Source organism: Heloderma suspectum, chromosome 2 (genome assembly GCF_057233095.1).
Source record: "Heloderma suspectum isolate Gila_16-S chromosome 2, 16-S_ref, whole genome shotgun sequence".
Classification (NCBI taxonomy): Eukaryota; Metazoa; Chordata; class Lepidosauria; order Squamata; family Helodermatidae; genus Heloderma; species Heloderma suspectum.
Window position 1 is genome coordinate 342,560,365 of NC_139459.1, and position 16,270 is coordinate 342,576,634.

Genomic DNA, 16,270 nt, shown 5'->3' on the forward strand with positions numbered 1-16,270 from the left:
GAAGTTTGGACTGTGGGGACTGTCATGAGTGCCTGCGCTTCAAAATTTACCACAACACTACTGACCATGACATACTGTAGGGACAGACTCAAATAGCATTTTTTATTGAAGCAGAGAGCAGGACTTGATAGTTTCTGAATACCCACTTGTCTGCTTTGTTCTCCCCCTGCCCCCAACACAGTTGTTATCAGGGAAAAAAGTTCAACCACCAGTATCACTGATAAGGGCTTTATTGACTGGAAGATGAGAAAACAGAAGGTAGCCAAAGTTACTGTTGGATTGCTCTTCAGAGGCTTTTCGATTGTTTGATTCTGTCCATTGCTGCCTGCTCGACTCACGGAGGGCCGCTCTCCTCCTTCAGATAGTCCTTGTAAATCCTCCTGATCCGTTTAATGTCCTTCTCCGGGGGCTGCTGCCACTCATACCACTCATACCACGCTGACTTGCTCTGCAGAGCTGGAGATGGAGGGGTCTTGGTGACAGCTGGATGCTGGTTGCTGTGATCCTCACTTTGAAAATTGGTGAAAGGGATGGAGAAGGATAAAAGGCCTGAGGGAGGAAAGAGGTCAGAAGAAGAGCATGTTAATGCTGCCCCAAAGAGGGAACATCAGCCCCTGCCTTTCCAGTATTGGGCTCCAGCACCATCTCACGCTTCAAATTTGCAGTATGGGCAGGGTTGCATTATCCTGGAAGCACTGTGCAGAAAAAGGCAAGCCAAATGATCCAAAGGGCTGGAGCAACTCCCCCTTAAGGAAAAGTTACAACGTTTGGGGCTTTTTAGCTTAGAAAAAAGGCAGGTTGGGAGGATATGATAGAGGTACATAAAATAATGTCTGCTGTCGAGAAAGTGGACAGGGAGACGTTTCTCCCTCCTAATACTAGAACCCAAGATTATCCCATGAAGCCGAATGAGGGGATATTCAGGACAGATTAAAAGGAAGTACTTCTTCAGTAGTACTTCCTACTACTTACTACTAGTAGTACAGAAGTACTTCCTACAGCCGTGGGAATGCTGTAGACATCATATACCTCGACTTCAGCAAAACTTTCAACAAAGTGCCCCATGATATCCTGATGAGCAAACTAGCTCAAAGTGGGCTAGATGAAACAACGATCCGGTGGATCCACAGTTGGCTACAGAATCAGACTCAAAGAGTGCTTATCAATGGGACCTTCTCAAACTGGGGAGAGGTAACGAGCGGGGTACTGCAGGGCTCAGTCCTGAGCCCAGTGCTCTTCAACATTTTTATTAATGACTTGGAGGAGGAGGTGCAGGGAATGCTGATCAAATTTGCAGATGACACAAAATTGGGAGGGATAGCTAATACTTTGGAAGGCAAAAACAAAATTCAAAGTGATCTGGATAGACTGGAGGGCTGGGCAGAAAACAGAATGACATTTAATAGGGATAAATGCCAAGTTCTGCACCTAGGAAAAAGAAACCAAAGGCACAGTTACAAGATGGGGGATACGTGGCTCAACAACACTACAAGAGAGAAGGATCTTGGAATTGCTGTCAATCACAAGTGGAATATGAGCCAACCATGTGATGTGGCTACAAAAAAGGCAAATGCTCTTTTGGGCTGCATTCATAGAAGCATCGCTTCCAAATCCCGGGAAGTACTAGTTCCCCTCTACTCAGCACTGGTTAGGCCTCATCTGGAGTACTGTGTCCAGTTCTGGGCACCACACTTTAAGAAGGATGCCGACAAACTGGAGAGGGTTCAGAGGAGGGCAACAAAGATGATCAGGGGACTGGAAACAAAGCCCTATGAAGAGAGACTGAAAGAACTGGGCATGTTTAGCCTTGAGAAGAGAAGACTGAGGGGAGATATGATAGCACTCTTCAAGTACTTGAAAGATTGTCACAGAGAGGAAGGCCAGGATCTCTTCTTGATCATCCCAGAGTGCAGGACACGGAATAATGGGGTCAAGTTACAGGAAGCCAGATTCTGGCTGAACATCAGGAAAAACTTCCTGACTGTTAGAGCAATACAACAATGGAACTAATTCCCTAGGAAGGTGGTGAGCTCTCCCACACTGGAGGTGTTCAAGACAAGGCTGGACAGCCATCTGTCGGGGATGCTCTGACTTGGATTCGTGCATGGAGCAGGAGGTTGGACTTGATGGCTTTGTAGGCCCCTTTCCAACCCTACTATTCTATGATTCTATTCTATGATTCACACATCACGTAGTTAAACTATGGAATTTGTAACTACAAGATGTACTGATGGCTACCAATTTGAATGGCTTTAAAAGGGGATCAGACAAATCCATGGAGCGTAAGGCTATCAATGGCTATTAGTCATGATGTCTATATATTATCTCCAGTATCAGAGACAGTACACTTCTCAATACCACCTGCTATGGAACACAAGCTGGAGGGTGCTATTGCATTCATGTTCTGCCTGTGGACTTCCCATGGGGGCATCTGGTTGGCCGCTGTAGGAAAAGGATGCCGGACTTGATAGGCCTTTGGTCTGATGCAGCTTGGCTCTTCTATTTCTTATTTATTTGTTACATTTATATCCCGCCTTTTTCCCTCTTGCAAGGAACTCAAGGTGGCTTATGTGGTCCTCCTCCTCTCTATTTTATCCTCACAACTACCCTGTGAGGTAGGTTAGGCCGAGAGTCACCCCGTGATCTTCATGGCTGAGTGGGGACTAGAATCCAGGTCTCCTGGGTCCCAGTCCAATATTCTAACCAGTACACCACACTGGCTTTTATGTTCTTAAGCACTCCATTGCTTCCATTCAACTCTGCTCTCCTCCAAGGCCCAACTTCATGCTACTCACCATGGTCTCGAGCCTCCTGAATGGCTATGGTCAGTTCCTTATACTTCTTCATACAGATACCTGCAAACAGAAGGAAGGAAATGTTTCAAAAGTGCAGTGGAGACTCCTGTGGTAGGCAAAAGAACTTGCTCACAACAAGGGGTGTCCAGAATGACAGTTCACACATTTCTAACATCTGTTTTGGATTCTGTAGGCAGTATTGGACATGCTCAAGAGTGGATTCTCTTGTACACATCTGCTCATTTGTTATGGTCTTCAGAAGCCCTACTCAAGGTACCTCCTCCTTCGGAGGCTTGCTGGATTTCTACCAGGGCCTCTTCTGTCTTGGCCCCCCATTTGTAGAATAGGCCCTCTGGGAATTTACCAGGCAATTACACTGAGATCTTTAAGGCCCCAGGTTAAAAACTATGTTATTCGCCAAAACCTTTAACAGGCTGTGATTATAGTTACCAGACCAAAACAAGGGTCTACTTCAGAGTTTCTGATTGATCTGATATTTTAGTTGATTATTTGTACTGTTTTTAGGATGTTTATGTAAGCTGCTTTGGACATTTAAACTGAAAGGCAGAATATTCATTAAAAAAGGAAGAAAAAAGAAAGAATGAAATATGCTCCCTAACTGTGATGCCCTGACTGCTAAATGACACACAGGAGGCCACAGGAAGCGGCCTTATAGCAGGTCAGACTATTTCCTGAATTAGGGACAGTGCCAATCAGTCTCCTTCAATTGACAGTGGTCCTGCACTGCCTCAGCCAGAGAAAGGTCCTCTCTGTCACCTGCTATCTGACCCTTTTAACTGGAGAGGCCAGGGATTAAATTTGGGGCTTTCTACATGCAAAGCATGTGCTCTGCCACTGAGCTGTTGTCGTTCTCCTAAGCCTGAACACAATTCAATTACACAGCATGACCACCCACAAGGTGGTTCATGTGTGTGGCCAGCTATTTCCTCTGGCCTGCAGACTGCACTCAGGAGGCCACCCAGAAAATGTAAAAATCAGCATAATAAGCTCACCAGTATCAAGTACAGGGGAAAGGTGACACAGGAAGAACTGGAATGCATAACAAGTGGACCCCTCCTTATAGAGAACAGAGAAGGGACCAGGCCTTTACATCAGTTTGGGACCGAGTTCAGAGGCAGTGGACACTAGAATTTCTTCAGTATTCATAACATGCTCAAAATTGCACAGGGGAAAATGTAAAATCCTGGCAGTATTCTGACTATCACACCAGTCACATAAATATATTTCATATCAGTATCTTCTCAAAACCAAGCCGAATACGCTGTGGTTTCCCCTGCGAAATGTGCTGCCTAACAGTATGCTTTACTGCCTCTCAATGAGGACAACATTTTTCTCATCCTTGCAAGTGCCAAGGTCTCACACTGGCTGATCACTTGGTCTCAACACAACTTAAAAGCAGCTCGCATAGAACTGGACTTTTTCATGGCTGCCATTCGTTTTAGCCCATGGCAGCAGAAATTAATGGCTCCTTGGGCACAAGAGGGTCAGATTAATGGTGGCTCGAATGTTGAACTCGGGGAGACCCAGTTTCACAACTGGATGACCTTGGCTCACTCTCTCAGCCTAACCTACCTCACTGGGTTGTTGTGAGAACTGTTTACACCACTACATTGAGCTCTATGGAGGAAAGGTGGGATATAAATGTAACAGGCTAGAAATTATCGTTAATGGCTGCTGATAGACCTATCCTCCAAGAATCTAATGCCCACCTACCCCTGTTAAAGCCATCTAAGCCTTATGCCATCACCACATTTTGTGGCAGAGAATTTCATAAAAAGTAATGATGGATTGTGTGAAAGAAGTTAGTATTTCGTCTGTCCTGAATCTACTGCTAAACAATTTCAGTCAATTTTCTGCAGTGCAGAAAAGGGCAACTAAAATGAACATGGGGCTGGAGCATCTCCCCTATAAGAGAAGGTTACAACAGCTGGGATTGCTTAGCTTGGAAAAAAGGAGTGTACGGGGGACATGATAGAGGTCTACAAAATTATGCATGGTGCGGAGAATGTAGATAGGGAGACATTTTTCTCCCTCTCTCAAAATACTAGAACCCGGGGTCATCCCATGGAGCTGACTGGCGGGAGATTCAGGACAGATAGACGTTCTTCACGCAGCACATAGCAAATAGTATGGAATTCACTCCCATGAGGTGTAGTGATGGCCACCAAACTTAGATGGCTTTAAAAGGGGATTAGACAAATCCATGAGGATAAAGCTATCAAGACCAACTAGTCTTGATGGCTATATATTCTCCAGTATCAGAAGCATTATGCCTCTGTATGCCAGTTGCTGGGAACATGAGCAGGAAGGTGCTGTTGCGCTCGTGTCCTGCTTGTGGGTTTCCCATCGACAGCTGGTTGGCCACTGTGTGAACAGAAAGCTGGACTAGATGGACCCTTGGTCTGATCCAGCATGCTCTTCTTATGTTTTTCCCATCGCTTTAAAGTCTTTTTTGAACTAATTAGTCATAACCTCCTTGTGCCTCCATCTCCTCATTCTCACTCCCCTGCTAGAAAATTCCTGACCTCTCTTTCTACCCGTTTTGTTCATTTAACATAGCCCTAACACTCCTTGCCCAGAGATCTCGCGGTCTATGTTCTCAGCAGTGTCAGCTACAGACTTGGAACACAGCAGTTAAATGGTACTAGCTCTTCTGGTCTGCTTTTCCTGCACATTCAGAATATAACCCCTGTTGTTTGCACACACATATATGTTTACAGTAGTATTCCACAATTTGCCCAAATGGCTCCATAATAGCGCCATGAATTCTATACAAATTTACAGTTCAGGGAGGTTGTTTTCTGTGCTCCCCATTCCTGCAAGAAGTTTGGCCACACATGTACCCAGTGTTTCCTGACCTTGGGTCCCCAGATTTTGGACCACAAGCCCCATCCTGATGATGGGATTTGTAGTCCAATACCTGGGGATCCAAGGTTGAGCAACAATGTAGAGACTCCGAAGTGCAAAGAAATATGGCAACCTGTCCTCCACCTGGGGCAGTTTGTACACTAATGTTTTTGCATTGTGGCAGGGAGGGAAGATGGTACCATGTGAAATGCCACTGAAGCTACGACTGCAAGTCAGCTGGCCAATGACATCATGGCTGAGGAGGGAGAAACAGGATTAGTTATCTCACTTTCTTGCAAAGCTAGGAACCTCAAAACATAGATGATCAAAAAGGTAAGGATTTAAATCAGGGGTGCAAAACCTCAGGCATAGGGGCCATATCCAACCCCTGTGGTTCCCCAGATGGCCATACCCCCTTCCTACCCCTTTCCTCCAACCACCAGTTGTTTCGTGGTTTCCTGGCTTCTGTGCAGTCCCCCACCCCACCCTGCCTATTTTATAAGGCTGAAATGCCTCTCCTAAGGTTTGGTTAATTGAAGAGCTTTAACCTAAAATATGCAGGTATTTTTCATGTTTTGTCCCCACCCATTACTGGACTATGGCACCCCGAGAGCTACTCTGACAGGGAATTTGGCCCTTGGGCTGAAAGAGGTTCAACACCCTTGAGTTATATGGAACAGTGGCAGTGAATGGCAATAGATGGGTTACCTGTGCGTGTAGGATGGTAGATGATGCCCATATGGGGGCAGATGAACTGTTCTAGAAGTTTCACATTCTGCAGGATGAAAGGGAATACCAGATTTTATATGTTGCAAGTCAGAAAAGGAAGCATGGACACTAGATCTATTACAGACAGTCTCATCGTGTTAACTGAGCTACTGCTGGTAAAGATGTAGAAAAGGGCCTTCTTTACGGTGGCACCAAAGCATGGAACTTTCTCCCTAGGGAACCATGCCCGATTTATTCATTATTAGTTTTTAGATGCCAAGGCAGCCATCTTCCAGAGGGCTTTATATTGCCCCAATTACCCTTTTATTTTTTCTAACTGTTCCCGCTGCTCTGATTAATGTGATTACTAATTAGTAATCACATTAATTAGTTTTTAGCCAGCATTTTCAAAATTTGGCGTGAGCTTCCATTACTTTCAGAATGTTTTGCTATCGGTTTTGGAGACCTATCAGCTGCAATGTGGGATTCAATAAAGGAATAAGGAAAATCTTGTTCTTCTTACTCTATAATCCAGGAAGAGGTTTTGGTCTCTGCAGATTGGGCAGGGATTCCCACACACATGCCTTCCTCTCTGCAGGAACAAAAACATGGTTGCACGTCAGTCAAACATCACTAAAGGAGACACATGAAGAAGAAAATCTGCAAGGATACCATTACTTACTAAAAATCTATCACAAGAGGGAGTTTCACTTAATCACTTGCATAAAAGGTTCTATCAGTTAGATTCACACCAGGCCAAGTCAAAACACAGATGCTACCCCTACCAACTTAAAAAAAACCCTGAAAAACTGAAAGGCGACAAAAAGCTATCAAGTCTGATCCACAACACAGAACCCATTAAATACCAAGAATGACCTCCCATGATCTAACGTCTTATAGCCTCTCACTCAACCAGAGGACCTCGTTTCCTTAAACCAGCTATCCACAACCTGGTGTCCTCCAGATGTGCTGAACTACAATTCCCATCAACCTCAGCCAGCAAGGTCACTGGCACTTCTAACAGTTATAGATTCTTTAAACCAATTTAGGCATGTATATACAGTTGCTGAAATCCCCAAGGCATGTCAACACACCAGATGTTTTAAAAAAGTAAATACCCCATTTCTTGTTTACTTTCAGCTACAGGATCTGAACATACAAAGTTGCCCATATACAGAGTGAGACCATCGGTCCATCTAGCCCAGCAACTGTCAGTGGCTCTCCAAAGTCTCAGGCAGAATTTTTTCTTGGCCTGTTGCTTGAAAATCTTTCCCCAGTGAGGTCAGGGAATTGACCTGGGACCTTTTGTATGCAAAGTATGTGCTCTACCATTGAAGTACGGGACTTCCATCAAGTGAAAATGACAAGATATTCTGCATCCTGCTCAGGTGCTCATCTCACTTCTGCTGTACCTTACTTTTTCTACATCACTTGAAATGGAGGACAGAGGGTTGTTCTAAGCAGGAGTTAAAAATAAAAGTATTAGGGAAGTATCATCACACTGTCTTGACTTCTTGGGATGAGGTAGGCTGGCATTCATAGAATCACAGAAGCATAGTAGGGTTGGAAGGGGCCTACAAGGCCATCGAGTCCAACCCCCTGCTCAGTGCAGGAATCCAAGTCATTCCCCAATCTGATGTCCTCCAGCTGATAGGAATTGAAGTCTAAAACATCTGGAGGGCACCAGGTTGGGGAAGGCTGAGGTAGACTAAAGAAAATCTCAACACCACTCACAAAGCCTCCCGGTTGTACAAAAACACTATTGGATTGAAAGATGGGCAGGGAAGAGAAGAGAGCAAACGTACAAACTAAGCAAGATCAATTTGCATTGCTGACAACAGAATTTGACAGGGTTGTACCCAGACTTAGTTGTACTTATGAAATCAACAGACATGGAATTTGGGAGGTTTGGCTGGGCATGGTTGGTGAGTTTTCAAATTAGTGTGAAGTTATCTACTTGGAGGACAGTTCTCCTGGCTCCCATCAGATACAAGAACAGAAATGTACTCACAATGCAAGTTTTTCTAGTCTTCTGTGGTGGAATCTGGCCCTTGTGATTTCGCCTGTAGCCAAACCAGACAGGATTCTTGCCATATCTTTCTATGTATTCTAAAGCGGCAGAAGAGAGAGAAAGAAAACATACCCAACTATTCACAGTAGCATATTACCAAGGATTTCCAAAATTACAGCACATCAGAAGGCTTCAGTGCCCTGAGCCCAACTGCTAAGATACAACTAACACTGATTCCACCCAGTGTGCTAGGTGCTGTACATCACATGAAGCAACAGGCTTGTAATCTAATGAAGGAACGGATTTAGGGAGCAATCCTATGTCCCCTAGACAGCGTCTGGGGAACATAGGATTTTTTGGTTTCCTGGCTCTGAGCTTAAAGCCAGGAAACCACACTCCCCTCTCCCTCCCTGCTGGCGCAGAAAGAACTGCACTGGCTACCCCTCTGCACTTGGTAAACGGAGTGTGGAGATGGGGAAAGGGGGTGGGGAGGGAAGGAGGCCAAGGTGGCTGGCTTACACCTTTTTCTATTGCTGCCTCAGCCTCCTTTCCTCCCAGAAGCCTGCATTAGATGGGCAAAATCACCCATCTACCTAAAATGCAGAGAGAAGAGGTACAAGGCACCTCCCTCTCTGCAGAGGATACTTGTAAGCCTCCAGCTTCAATGACTTGGCAAGTATCCAGGGCACAACCCATAGGACTGCACCCTAAGGCAGTTTAAGTTAGGCGGTAACCCTATCCACAGGCGCAAGCCCCATCGAACTTAATGAGACTTACTTCTGGATAGATATGCTTAGCACTGCACTGTTATTTTACTGGGGCGGGGGGCGGCGGCAGAAAGTAGATCAGGATCTATTGGGAGATCTCTTGGTGGCTTCCCATAGATCAGCAAGGATTTCCACCTCCCAACTGTTGAACAATAGCAATGACAAAATAACCTTTCCCACCTTAAGTTAGGCTGCTGCAATGGAGAAAGTCTGTGGTGCCCAGGAATAGACTTTTGTGTGAAAGGACTGTTGAGCTCAGTTCAGTTCTGGTACTGAAAACAATTTTTTAGACTTGGGACGTGCTCAGAGGCACCCTGTTCTTTAATTCTAAATGTATGTATTTTACACTTGGCTCTGCTTGGCAGATCTTGGCATTCTAATAAAAACAAAGGAGATCCAACAAGCCTGAAGCCTGCTCAGCCTCAGTTTAATCAGTGCTGACAGGGCAAAATGACTTGGGCCATATGACTTTGGACTCTCATTTAAAAGAGAACAGGCATGTTCTCTCTAAGTCTTTCCGGGGTCAATCAACTCTTTTATCCTTCAATGTAATCTTGCGCAGACTACTCAGATATATGTCCTGATGTGTCCAACAGGATTTACTCCCACGCAAGCATGCATAGGATTACGGCCCTTATCTTTAAAGCTCTGTAGCATCCTGTCCTTAATTCTTATTGTATCCCTGTCTGTGACTTTCCCTCCTCCAGCCTGACCACCCCGTTACCCCAAAGTTTTCTGCTCCCTTTCTCCCTTGCTGCCCCCTTATGCCTTGAACTCTGGATGTAGGGCTTGTGTCCTTCAAAACCCTGCTCAAAACCGAACTCTGCTGCGAAGATTTGGGCATAACTGCTTAGTCCTCACTCATGCACACACAAGTCCAGTGGCTCCTCTTTATCCCACACTGCCCTTGGCTCAGCCTCTCTCTTCTCATTATCTCCTTCGCTGTTTAAATTTAGGTAGTAAGCTCTTCCAAAGGCAAAGGAGCCCATCTCTCTGGCTCTATCTTTTGCATGTGGGCGACTCTATAAAGCACCACGCACATGGAAGACAGGATGTAAGCACAGTACACAACGGCACACTGGGAGTTCAGGGTGAGCATATGCTGTAGCGCAGGAAGGCTTTTCAGTCTATTTCCCAAGCACTCTTGCTATTTGCTCTGGCAAAATTGTTTTTATTTAGACATTTTTAGACCTCCTCTCAGAGCAAGAAGCTCCCCCAATGCAGCTTACATAAAAATATAAAACCATAGAATACGATTTCAGTAAACTACCATACTTTTAAAACAGTAGTTACCAACTCCACCCCCCCAATATCCAACCCAGCAAGCTCTAAAATCAAACAATTATGAACACAATTTAAAACTATAATAATCCAAGGACAGCCACATACTAAATAAAAGCATCTCAGCTAAAAGCAATTTAAAACAGATAGGTCACAAACAAGGGGCTACCACTGAAAAGGCCTCGATTCTAGTGCCCAGCAATCTCATTGACCTTATAGGCAGGCCAACGAGCAGGGCCTCCAACGCTGATGTTTGGGCCTGGGCAGGTTCACATGGGTACAGGCAGTCTTTTGCTGTGCTAACTACTCTTTACTGAACATCTAAATATTCTTATAAGGAGTTCCTTTATATGAATAAGACCAATTGTTCACCTAGTACTGTACTGACTAGCAGCAGCTCTCCATGATTTCAGGCAGTAGCCATTCCCAGCCCTTGCTCGTTGAGATCCTGTAACTGGAGATGCCCAGCAACTTAACTTTACATATGCAAAGCATGTACCTTACCACTGACTTAAAGCCCTCCCTTTGTTCAGCCTTAGCCAGGGGGCCTATAGCAAATGAGTTACTAGGAGTAACCCAAAGCAGAAAGTCTGTGTCGTGTATTCCCGGTAGCTAGAGCAGACTTCCCCAGTCTGGTGGCCCACAGATGTTTTGGACTACAACCCCCAGCATTCCTGACCACTGGCCAAGTTAGCTGGGACTGATGTGAGCTGAAGTCCAAAATATCTCAAGGGCACCATGCTGGGGAGGGCTGAGCTAGAGGTACATGATGCAGGGCAACCATGCTCAAGCTAAGCAGATGTGGATTTAGAAAGGGCTTGGATGGAAGATTGCCTGGGAGCCTTATGAATGCTGCCTTGTGTTCCATGGAAGACAGAATATGCTTGCAATAAATAAAGCTGGTGGACATGGGTCTGAAAAAAGACAAGCACATTTCTGTCGTAGACTTGGTTGTCCATAAAAGCACGGTCCTCTCCATGCCAACCCATGTGCCATTACTGATGAGCTAACTACATCCTCTCTAGGGCATACCACTCTATGGCAATTGTTTCTAATGAATGACCTGGTCAGCACATAGTGCTGGGCAGTTCCTGAGCTGTTTAAGCCAGAAATTGTGGGGCCAAGTGGCGCACGTAGCCTGCATACTTGTCTCTTCCGCTTTTAGTCAACAACTCAGGAACGCCCTGTTCCTGGGTTGTTCCATGACATCTGAACCTGGAAACTCTGGGTTGTTTATGGGTTAAACAACCCAGAGCTAACCCAGCAACAAATCATAGGCAATTGTTGGGTTAAGTCTGGGATGTTTAAACAACCCAGAGTTTCTGGGTTCAAACATTACCAAACAACCCAGGAACCTGGGGCGTTCCTGGATTGATTAAAAGCAGAAATGACGAGCATGTGGCTGAAGTGTTCCGCTCATCCTGCAATTTCTGGGTTAAACAACCTAGGAATTGCCTAGTGTTATGCGTAAACCAACTCCATAATGGTGAATGATGAAGTCACTCAAGAACTTATTGGAAGAGACACAGAAGAGATCTGAAAAAAGGCCTCAGTCCTCAAAAAAAGAGAGCAAATGCACTCCTTTAGAGAAACCTAGCAAATGGACTCGGCTTCATACGGGTAGGAATGGCCCTTAGTTTCCAAATCCTTCAAGCAAAGTTGTGCAACTGTCAGAGTTGGACACATTGTACCCACAGCTAGCTGAGGGAGGGGTCATTCCATTTCCCTGAGGGGGGCTATCCCACAGCGGGGGGCAGCAGACTCCCCTTGCCCAGCCTTCAAACTGTTAACGACTGCAAAGCTACACGCTGGTTAGGGAATGGCAGGCTTCAAATACACTGACATGCTGAAATTAGTTAAAATTAATGTGTTATAAAAAAACCAAATAACCCTGCACACCCCAGGGTCTCCTTAGTATGCACGCCAACTTTCGGGCATCTAGGTTTCATGGTTTTGGAGCAATGGCGCTGACAAAGGGGTGCAGATGCTCCTTTATTATTATTGTAGCTGAAAAAGAGATAAGGCATTTGCCTCAAATACCCCCACAGAAGCACTTCATTCTGAAGGCCGAGAAAGCACATCTGCAGCAGACAGGGAATTCAAGACGGCTGCAGCTCGACAATACGCCATGCCCTGCCCCTCTCTAGTTGTTACATTTATATCTTGCTTGTCCTCCAAGGAAGTGTATATGATTCTTAGGCTGAGAGTGTGCGCATGTGACTGGCCCAAGGTCATCCAGAGAGCTGAGTGGGGATTTGAAGCTGGATCTCTCCACTCGTAGTCTAACGCTTCTACATGTAGCCAGGGTAAGGCACCCATATAGTGCTTCTATAAATAGCCATTTCCAGCTTGTCTAAGTTAAAAGCTAATTCTGGCAGTTTTGGGGAAGGGGTGGAGTGTCAGCTGGCTTCAACTGTATGTAGTTGGACTGTTACTTGTTAGGCACAAATCAAAATGATTGGCTGCAGACATTATCCACATTTATCTGTACAAAAACATCCTCAGCAGTATGGATTTCACTATTGTTCTACTATGACACGCTACTCCTGACACTTTAATTACACCCACACCCACACATTTGCTGTCTTTATGTGCCCCCAGACAGATACCTTCACTCTCCAAGTATTCCCACGGCTTCTCTTTAAAACGTGATTCTGTGTCAGAAGCAACCGGCTCTGTGGGTTCATCTTGGCTGGCCTCAGTGCTGTAGATACGGAATGGCAATGGCCCAGTCTTCAGGAGAGAAGTGCCGGGTGTATTCTAAGAGAAGACAAAGCAAAGCAGGACAAATGTTAGAGGCAGGTAGCAGGAAACAAGCAGAGTTTATTTTGTATTTATTTGTTACAGTTCTATCTCACCTTTCCTCCAAGGAGCCCAAGGCGGCATACGTGGTCCTCCTCTCCATTTGATCCTCACAACAACCCTGTGAGGTAGGTTAGCTGAGAGTCAGTGACTGGCCCAAAGTCCCCCAGGGAGCTTCATGGCCGAGTGGGGCCTGGAATCCGGGTCTCCCCAGTCCAACACTCTAACCACTACACCACACTGGCTCTCAGTTCCAATACACCACAGCAGGTTTGAAAAGCTGTATCTCTCAATCAAGTATTCAAAAATTAAGAGTACTCTCTACAGTTCCCACTGTCATTTCAGCATACAAGATGGCAATAAATTTCCCTCATTCATCCTCAAAACAGCCAAAAAAATAAGTATCACTCCTATTTTCACTTAACCTGTTTTACTTACAGCCCAGTACAGGCATAATTCTGCCATCTCTAAACCATAGTTAAAATAGTGGAGGTGGGCTTGCATGCTCCTGACCCCGCACATCCATCCATTTGGCTGCAACAACCACTGTAGCATCACATTTGCACTGACACTACCCACAGTTTGCTTTTAAGCAGGGTCTGAAGCTTGTTTGCAAGCCCTGGTTAGTGTCGGTGCAGAGCTAAAGGCACTCTATTCATTCTCAGAGAATGTTGAAGGGGTGGGGGAGAGAAGCTGTAGTTAACAGTGGTAATGGAGGACGGTATGGGAGAGAACTGCAGGACAGAGTGTATAATGTAGATGCCACCATACGATATCTAAGCAATAACCAACACAGGCACAATCATCAGTTTGCATTGCTAGCTGCCAGCTCCTGGTACCAATAAGTACACCCAACTACTCTCCATTTACTTTGGTTAGATAAGTAGTCTCCTGCTTTTTTCTGTGGATCCAATGCAAAGATAGGGCACTCTAGTACGTGCCGTATTATACCCAGTCGACACTGCAAACATGTTTCCTGCCAAATGAAATACTTGCTGTACTTTTGCTAGTTTCTGATGGCAGTGCAACTCTGTTAAATATCAGCAGGATATTATTTTTAGGCCATAAAATGGGGTGTGTGCAAATTGTGGCCCTCCAGATTTTTTGGCCTACTACTCTCATCAGCCACAGCCAGCATAGGCAATGGTGAGGGCTCATGGGAGCTGTAGACCAAAATATCTGGAGAGTCATACCCTGCTATAAAAGATGTGATAGGATACAAGATCCAATTCCACACCAATGGCCATTTGGGGCTATTTGGTGAACCAAGTTAGAAGAGAAGATCAAGTAATGGTAGTGTATATGTTAACATGATCACGCCAATTATTAGCAAAGAGATGGAGAACAGCTACTGTGCCTGCTTTTGGAATGTTGAGGAAGAGCATGTGGAAAATAATGCTTATGAACAAAATTATTAGCCATAAAAATTAGAAGGGAGAAGTGATTCCACAGAGGCTCAATAGGGATCTTTCAGAGAAACTAGTCAACATTTTTCCAATTCTGGAATAGTCCTTATGATACATGGTGTGGAAAAAGTGGACAGGGAGACATTTCTCCCTCTCTTCTAATAGTAGAACCAGGATCATCCCATGAAGCCGAACGCTGGGAGATTCAAGACAGATAAAAGAAAGTAGTTCTCCACACAGCACATAATAAAACTATGGAATTTCCTATTACTAGACATGGCCCTGTATGGTTTTAGAAGGGGGTTAGTCCAATTTATTGAGAACAAGGCTATCAACGGGTACTAGTTGTGATAGTTATATATCACCTCCAAACTAGGGTCAGTATGCCTCTGTAGACCAGTTGCTAGGGAACACAAGTGGGAGGATGCTATCGCACTCATGTCCTACTGCAGGTTTCCCACAGGGATGCTGTGCTAACAGAATGCTGGTCTATAGGCCTTCAGTTTGATCCAGTGCAGCTCTTATTGTTTGAAGTCCCACTAGCCCCATCCACCATGGCCAACGGTCAAGAATTATAAGAACTGCAGCCCAACATCTGGAGAGCACAGACTCCTGGTCTAGAGAGAGGAAAGTGGCTGGGGGTACTCCTGCCTGGATGATAAAAGCAAGACTCAGCCATTTTACTTTCAAGCAAGCATACCCAGGGCTATTATTGTTACTATCATTACTGTAACACACCATCAGTGGATATGTCATATTAGATTGTAAGCTTCTCAGGGCAGAGACCTGCATTCCATAAAGTAGTCTATAACGAATATAGGTAGAATTAGAATCCATATTTCCCAGGGGGCCCATTCCAACAATATATCCATTTCCGTTAAAAATGGATTTTCTATAGCAGACATTAAATGGAGAAGCAGCAGTTTAAGAACGTCTCTTTAAACGATAAGCGGATTCTCTACATAAATGAAATCTTCTCATTTGATCAGCATCATAAAATGCATCATAGAATGCAGTCAATATGCTTCCCCGAGCATGAAGATAAGGACATATGCTCTCATTTAACATAAAACTTTACAAAGTACAGGATATTCGGAAGGAAAGAGAAACCACCTCGTGTAATGAGAGAGAAACAGAAAAGAAAATCACGAGAAGTGGTAGAACTCACAACGTCTTCGGCTGCAATCCTCTCTGCGCGTGATTACTTGAGAGGAAGCCGCATAGAAACGCACTGGAATGTACACCCGAGTAAACATGTAAAGGATCGGCTTGTGAATATCATCATGAACGGCGGAGCGAAGTCCTCAGCCCAATTAGGCAGAAAATACAATTGCCGCGATCTTGCCTTTCTGGACATCTCTGACCCCACGTAATAATAAAACCAGCATTTCGTCACGCACTAAGCGCCCACTTTGATAATATGCAAACTGCTACTCACCTGGACCCAGAAAGGCCTCCTAAATACCGAGCGCACCACTAAATGGCCGAGGGTCCTGCTCAGCAGCATGGCGCAACTGGAGGCCGCCATCTTGGGGCACGACTAACCGCACGCATGCGCCATAGCTCTCAACGTTCAAGATCACCTTCAGAGGGAAGCGTGTTTCCGCTGGCTCTGTGAATTCAAGCACTGCT

The 16,270-nt window shown here is 45.1% G+C and overlaps 1 protein-coding gene across 1 annotated transcript; it reads right to left on the reverse strand.

Moving 5' to 3' along the window:
- Positions 1-212: 212 nt before the first annotated feature.
- On the reverse strand, positions 213-16,176 carry MRPS18B (mitochondrial ribosomal protein S18B). Its single transcript, XM_084840848.1, has 7 exons — positions 16,077-16,176; positions 13,040-13,190; positions 8,383-8,480; positions 6,895-6,963; positions 6,372-6,438; positions 2,796-2,855; positions 213-549 (listed from the first exon to the last, which is right to left on the reverse strand). The coding sequence occupies exons 1-7, from the start codon at positions 16,164-16,166 to the stop codon at positions 335-337; spliced, it is 750 nt and encodes a 249-aa protein (XP_084696974.1). The 5' UTR covers positions 16,167-16,176; the 3' UTR covers positions 213-334.
- Positions 16,177-16,270: the final 94 nt, after the last annotated feature.